At 40.6% G+C, this 6,870-nt stretch overlaps 1 protein-coding gene across 1 annotated transcript in view; it reads right to left on the bottom strand.

Annotated features, from left to right (window-relative positions):
• Positions 1-222: 222 nt before the first annotated feature.
• ALG5 (ALG5 dolichyl-phosphate beta-glucosyltransferase) overlaps positions 223-6,870 on the bottom strand; it is a 593,309-nt gene continuing 586,661 nt past the window's right edge. Inside the window, exon 10 of the mRNA XM_044073307.1 lies at positions 223-666. Within this exon, the coding sequence (XP_043929242.1) occupies positions 551-666 (116 nt within the window). The 3' untranslated portion in view covers positions 223-550. The remainder of the gene's footprint in view (positions 667-6,870) is intronic.

Below are 6,870 nucleotides of genomic sequence, written 5' to 3'. Positions count from 1 at the left end.
GATCTGTGGGCATTCAGGGGCACAGCTCACACCATTTGGGGGGTTAGTTACGAAGAACATTTAGTCTACAACTTTAGTGTGACATTTTACTCCAAATGCTGTTTACTCATCAGCTAGTGTACTTTAGATGATGCGGTAAAGAAACTTCTTCAATAAATGTGGCTATCTTCCCATCAGAGATAAGCAGTGTCATCTGGATATATGCACAAATGAAGACAAAAATTTATCAATTGAATTTTGAATTTATTGTATTTATGGCAAAGTGATTGTAACATAATACACCATGTCAAGGTGAACACTTTCATAATACAAAATTACAACTTTTCTTTCTGTTATAACAACAGCTTTTGATTAGAATGCAATCCTTTGACCCAGTCAAAGAATTAGAAGGTTTTACTACTACTGATATTTCAAAATAAGACTAAAAGAAGTAAAAGCACGTTATCACCGTCCGATACAGTAACAGTAATTTCCCCAGCATTATATTTACACTGTTAGAAATGGTGCTGTATGTCTCCGCTGCAAGGGCTGTTCTTTTATGTAAGACAACTCAGTTCTCTTTTTGATGAGACTCGTACTTCCAGGCACCTGTAAGGTATCGCAGTCGAATAAACAGGAGATCTCTGCCCATTTGTAGCCAGCTCCAGAAGGGAACCAGTTTGGAACCTTGGAAAAAATAAGCACACAATAGAAATAACCAAAATTATTTTGTAACTGCTTCATCCAAGTGTTTTGCCATGTCATAGTTTCTACAATTTTATCAAGATACAAGCTAAAATTTCCACATGTACCCTTACCACTCATCACAATAGGGTGAAGCTGGAAGAATACCTTGCTCAAAGGTGTTACAAAGAAAGATAAATGTAAACCTTGGCACAGAAGAAACAAAACTGGATGGTCCTAGAAGTCCATGTATTACAAAGAAGGCTACAGTATGCAGAAAATCATTATGAAAATCTTCAAAACATGATTTAAATGCAGTGTGCACAATAGTTCTACTTCCTCAAGGACTACAAAACTCTGTGACAATAACTGTGTCAAATTACCTTTTCAGGAGAATTTTATACTTTTACTGAATTTGTGAAATAACTTGAAGCAAAGTGATAAAGACGTTATCTACATACACTTCACAAACATGCACCAGCATTTTCAATAGACATCTTTTTGTTTTTATAATTACAGACTGCAAGGGAAGCAGTAAATTCTGCTGAATAGCAGTCACTTTGTACAGTGCTGTTGCAGTCGAATAATTCTGGAACCACTTAGGCTTTGACTTTCTACTTCAGTTTATTTTTAAGAAATCATTCATGAACAGTTACTACTAATATAAAAACAAGATGTTTTCTAAAACAGTTAAACTATATTTGCACACTGAAACATCATACACGACCAGAGAAATCTAGGACAATGGATTATACTGGGAATAACTTGAGTAGGAGTTTCAGTAGGATTCGAGTTTCAAGGCAATCTAGTCTCATGATCTCGAATACCTTGTCAATACCCACCCTCACACTATACCCCCTTTCTCAAGGAAGGCTAGAAAAGTTTGGTGCGGCCGTAAACTTGACAGGTTCTGTCTGGAGTACAATAATGTACTGCGCACTGCTTAGACTTTAGGGGCAGCTTATTTCCAAGATACGGAAAATGTTGCATAATGAATCGGCACCCCCATCGTGTTCTACTTATCTGCCACTCAAAATTTATGTCCCTGATTCTGGTATGTTAGTGCTACGAAACTTGCAGAGATACAGGCACTCAAGGACAGTGGCAAGAAAGACAAAATTTACCCGAGTAAAGGGATAGAGCTTCTAGCTTGTATTGGTAAATCAAATTCTTTAAGACTGAAATATTCTTAGTTAGGAACCTCTGAGGCTACTCTAATTATGTGATAGGTCCAGCGAGGTATAACCCGAAGGGGGCATTATACTGTATAACTAGTCTAATCAGTGCTGAATATCAGACAATGACATCATCTTTAGATCTGGACAAAATACCTTTGGCTACTAGCTGGTCTATGCAAAAGGTTTTTCTTACAACGGTTGCCATGCGATGACTAAAGGAGAAGGAACTACTAACCCACAACGCCAGATCCCGGACTACATTTTCATTTAACGGTGCACTGTTTATTCTATATGCTGAAGGAAGGGGGTTGTTATCAAATTAATAACTCACTTTTTTCTCATTTAATTTGAGCCCATTTTCCATATGCCAAGCATCAACTATGGTAAGTTGTTCCTGAAGAGTTATGGGAAATCAGAGGGGGGGGGGGTCTTGACAATAACACCCGGTTAATGAGATGTTCTGATTCTCAGTTTTGAGATCAGAGAAGTAAATGTAGAGAAGGAGGGATCCCAGTACAGAACGTGGGGACTCGTTATCTGCATACTTTCAGATAAGGTGCTTGCTACACAAACTGTGGGTTCTATCTTTTAGCGTATCTACCTTGCCACATAAGGGTCTACACTAAAAGCATTTAGCTTACTTACAATGCCCACATGAGGTAAGGTATCAAAAGCTTTGGTTAGGTCAAGATACACTGCATGAATAACATACCCACTGTCAACTTTTTCAGAAGTTACCTATATTTAATAAGCAGGATCTCACTCTGATGAAGCCAAACTGTTGAGGATCTAGTCTAATGACATTTCTGATACTATAATTGATAAGCTCACTATTGATAATTCCACAGCTTTGCAGATATGGCTTTTAAGGCTGATCTATAATTACCAGGGTCCATGGTGGGGCCACACTTGTGGAAGGGCATCACCACTGCAATGTGCCATAACTTGGTAACATGTTCTGTGACTAACCTCAGGTTAAACCGTTTGAAGAGAGGTCCACAAGGGCATGTTTGGTGCTATTTATTAAACCTCCAGGTAGGCTGTTGGGTCCGATGGAGGAAGTATTTTTAGTCTTTGACAGCACCTTCAGAACATATTCCTTGGTGATGATCATAGGGCGTTTCAGGTATGCTGGGATATGCACAATTTGGATAGGTGTTTTGCAGTGAAGTATACACTGGACTTGTTAAGTTAGTATATTGGTGAGGTAGACTAGGTTAGAGTAGATAGTCCCACTTAGGATAAATTTTGAGCATTGTTTGGTATTATCCCTTAGTTTCCTAACAGATGGAACTGTGGTTATCCTAAGCTTCAGAAATTAGTACAAGTTCATGGATTCCGTAACCATTCCTAGCAACATTCTTCAGTTCCGTGGTGATGTTACTTATACTATCCTTGTTATAACGAGTTTTGGATCAGCTGTATAATTTAATCTCTCTCTCTTTTAAGATGCTTATTTTGGTGGGCCATCCACATGGTTTGGTTTTGAATTTCCCACTGTGTTTTTCTCTGGTTAGGACTGCCAATTCTGCATATTTGTCTAAGTGGTAACAGAACTCCTCTGTGAAACTGAGTGCTGTGTTGGCATCTGAGCTGGTGCTGTCATAGGTGAATTTTGAGATTTTGTCAGAGCCCCTCAAATGGAATTGCCCTTTTTTGCTTTTGGAAGGTTGGACTTCAGATACAGATGGCCATTCTGGAGTAGGCTTTAGACTTTATAGAAACTGGAAAAAAAAATAATCCGGCTTCTCACAATCATGGGAGGGAGGCAAGGGTGGGCTACAGGCTGTTCTCACCCCTCTTGGTCTTCTGATGACAGGGATCCATAGGGGGACTTGGAAGCCTAAGTGGATGTCCTTGGGTTCCTGTTTTTTAGTAGCAAGGATGTCCTCCTCAATTATAACCAAAGGGATACTGCCCTTACCTGTGTAATAATCAGATGGTGCTCTGGAGTAGATACCTATTTCGCATCCACTGTTGTCTTCTTTGGTGGTCTGGTGGGACATACTAGGAGTCAATGGTGTGGTGGCTTCTGAAGCTGGATTACCAGAGGGATCAGCTGTAACTACCACTACAGCCCAGGGCTGGTTGAGCGTTTCCATACAGATGATGTCCACAGACCTAGAATCCTCAGAGGAGTTGTCCAATTCCGTCCTTCCTTGGCTTCTAGTTTTGCTTCTCCTTTTTCAAGAAGGCATCCATTCAGCTAGCCTGCAAGTACGAGGACATGGTGGCATTATCTTAGACGACTGCTAGCTTCTTTTCGTTCAGGTGGGGCAGTACAACGTTACATCTGACTCCAACAGTTCTTGGGTCTGAATTTCTGACAGATACTGCAATTAATGACATCATGACTGATCACCAATCAGTAAACAGACTGATCATGAAATTGTTAATAAGGGATCTGATGTGTGCAAACACAATGACTACTTTTAGCAATGCTGGATAACCCCTACATGCCCATGCCAGATGTACCACTCCCAGACTTCTAGGTTTTTACTACAAGACCAAATAAGAAATGACTCAAAGGAAAACAGAAGTAGAAGGTACCAAGTAGAATACTTTTTATTCATTCCTCAGCTGAAGCCTGGGTGATGGACTTATGAAAGTACTGTTTCCGTCAAACATTGCACTGTACATCAAACATGACAAGAAAGAACTGATAAAGGTGCAGCCACATGTCACTTTTACACACAGTATGTAAAGACGTGAGGTATGGCAACATCATCCAGGCTACGGGGGGGGGGGGGGTGCTCATGTGTGAAATTCTATCAGGTTGTTGGACTTTGACCTGTAGTGGAATAGTGGAATTGGAGAGTTTCCTCAAGTTATGAATGCAACAGTGATCCATACAAAGAACACCGGTCAGCCATAAGAAACTACAAACTGTACACCTGACTGGTATGCTGCAGCACAAAACACACAAAAATATGAACTGAATGAAACCCACACACTTCAGCACTGCATATTTGCCTAAATAATGGTTGTGAGATGCCATTCATAAATCTAAGTACAATTAATGTAATCTGCAGAATGAACGAATGATAACACAGAATAAGGAATCTAATACTAACTTTTTTGGGGGTGTGTGGCTAATAATCTCATCTGTGAAATGCGAGGGAAAAACATCAAATAATTTAAAAACAGTCAAAGCAAACACTGCCACTGTGCGAGTCACCAATCAAAACAGAATCTCACACTGATTACTGCTTAAGTATTATTGTTTCTACAGTTGTCTGTTAGGTATCAAGAATCAACTTTGCTAGGACATGCTAGATTAAGGCTCAATGCTGATGTAAGGGCCACAAACTGATGGCTAAGACTTATAAGTGCTTCAGCAGGAAGCACACACACAGAATGACCAAAAGACTATATTTTGTCCTCACACCATGTGAGCAGACTCTTGTTCTACTACTGCCACTGCAGTGCACCACTTGGGAGGGGGTGTACTTCCAAAGTACTGTTCATCAAATGAGATTTTAAACTGAGGTCCCAGTGCTGGAGCTAGTGGTAGCTCAGAAAGATGCTAAGGATTTCATGGCAGTTTCCAAAAACAGAACGGGAATCTGATGGCTAAGACTTATCAGTGCTTCAGCAGGAAGCACACACAACAATAACAGAATGACCAAAAGACTATATTTTGTCCCCACACTATGTGAGCAGACTCTTGTTCTACTACTGCCACTGCAGTGCACCACTTGGGAGGGGGTGAACTTCCAAAGTACTGTTCATCAGATGACATTTTAAACTGAGGTCCCAGTGCTGGAGTTAGTGGTAGCTCAGAAAGATGCAAAGGATTTCATGGCAGTTTCCAAAAACAGAACGGGAATCTACCCCTGCGTTCTGGCCAAATTACCCTAACATAGCTTAAGCAAAAGTTCAAGACTCCTGGTAAAAAAAATCAAAAGGCCAAGTGGGACTGTGTCAACAAAATAAATACTATTCTTTTATTTTCTGACAAACAAGAATGCCATGAGGTTCAGTTTATTATTAAATTTGAAAAACATCTTATCTGGGATTTAAAACGTAGTATAAGCCTCCTCTTCCTCTCGAGGCACTCCTAAAAATGGAGAACATCGATATCTGTGCAGTAACTGAGACCTGGTTCAAGGCTCCAGAGAGCACCTCTGCAATACCAGGCTACAACTCTTACCACACTTTTCGGCCACCAAACCAGAACTGAAACAATAAAGGTGGAGGAAAGTCCATATTCACCAAGGATATTCACACCACCGGGCTAGTTGCCCAACACAATGCATAAGAATTCTCCAGTTGCAACTAACACTAGGTAAGACTGCAATCCAAATTGTAGCTTGCTACAGATCCCCCACCATGCCCCAAGATTCTCACTACACCTTTCTAAACATACTGGAAAATATTAAGATACAACCAAACATCCTAAAATTGGGCGATTTCAACTACCCTGACATTAACTGGGAAAACTACTCGTGTACCAAGACCTTTGCCCAATGGTTCTTGGAATTCATAAATTCCAACGCCCTGGATCAACTAATCCATCGCCCCACCAGGGGCTCCAATATCCTATACCCGGTCATTACTAACATGGGAAATCGATGCTTTACACCTATGGTCACGCTCTCGTTGGTCAAGTCTGACCATAAGCTAATCACCCTTGACATCAACATCCCCCCCCCCCCCCCAGTAAGGAAACCTCCATAAAAAGCTTCTCCAAAGCCAACTTCATGCTACTCAAGTCATAAGTGACAAACTTCATGACATCCATACAGACGGGAACTGAATGTTCGACTGCTGAATCCTACACTAAGGCACTGTACGAGCACATCCACTCATGTGTGAATCATGCCATCCCAAATAGAACCAAGATGCTCTCATCCAAAAAAAAGGAAGCCAATCTGGTGGTCCCCTGCCATAAACAAACTTTACAACAAAAGGAAGAAACTGTTGCAGAAAAGAGGAAAATCCCAGGATGCAAAAAACTCCCTTATCAACCTCAGTAAGAAACTGAGATCCCCCAAAAAATCCTCCAAAGCTAGTTAAGAAAATAAAA

This window comes from Protopterus annectens, chromosome 5.part1 (assembly GCF_019279795.1).
Source record: "Protopterus annectens isolate FY-2018-M chromosome 5.part1, PAN1.0, whole genome shotgun sequence".
NCBI lineage: Eukaryota > Metazoa > Chordata > Ceratodontiformes > Protopteridae > Protopterus > Protopterus annectens.
The sequence above is the reverse complement of the archived record's forward strand: the minus strand, read 5'-3'. Positions and strand labels throughout refer to the sequence as shown.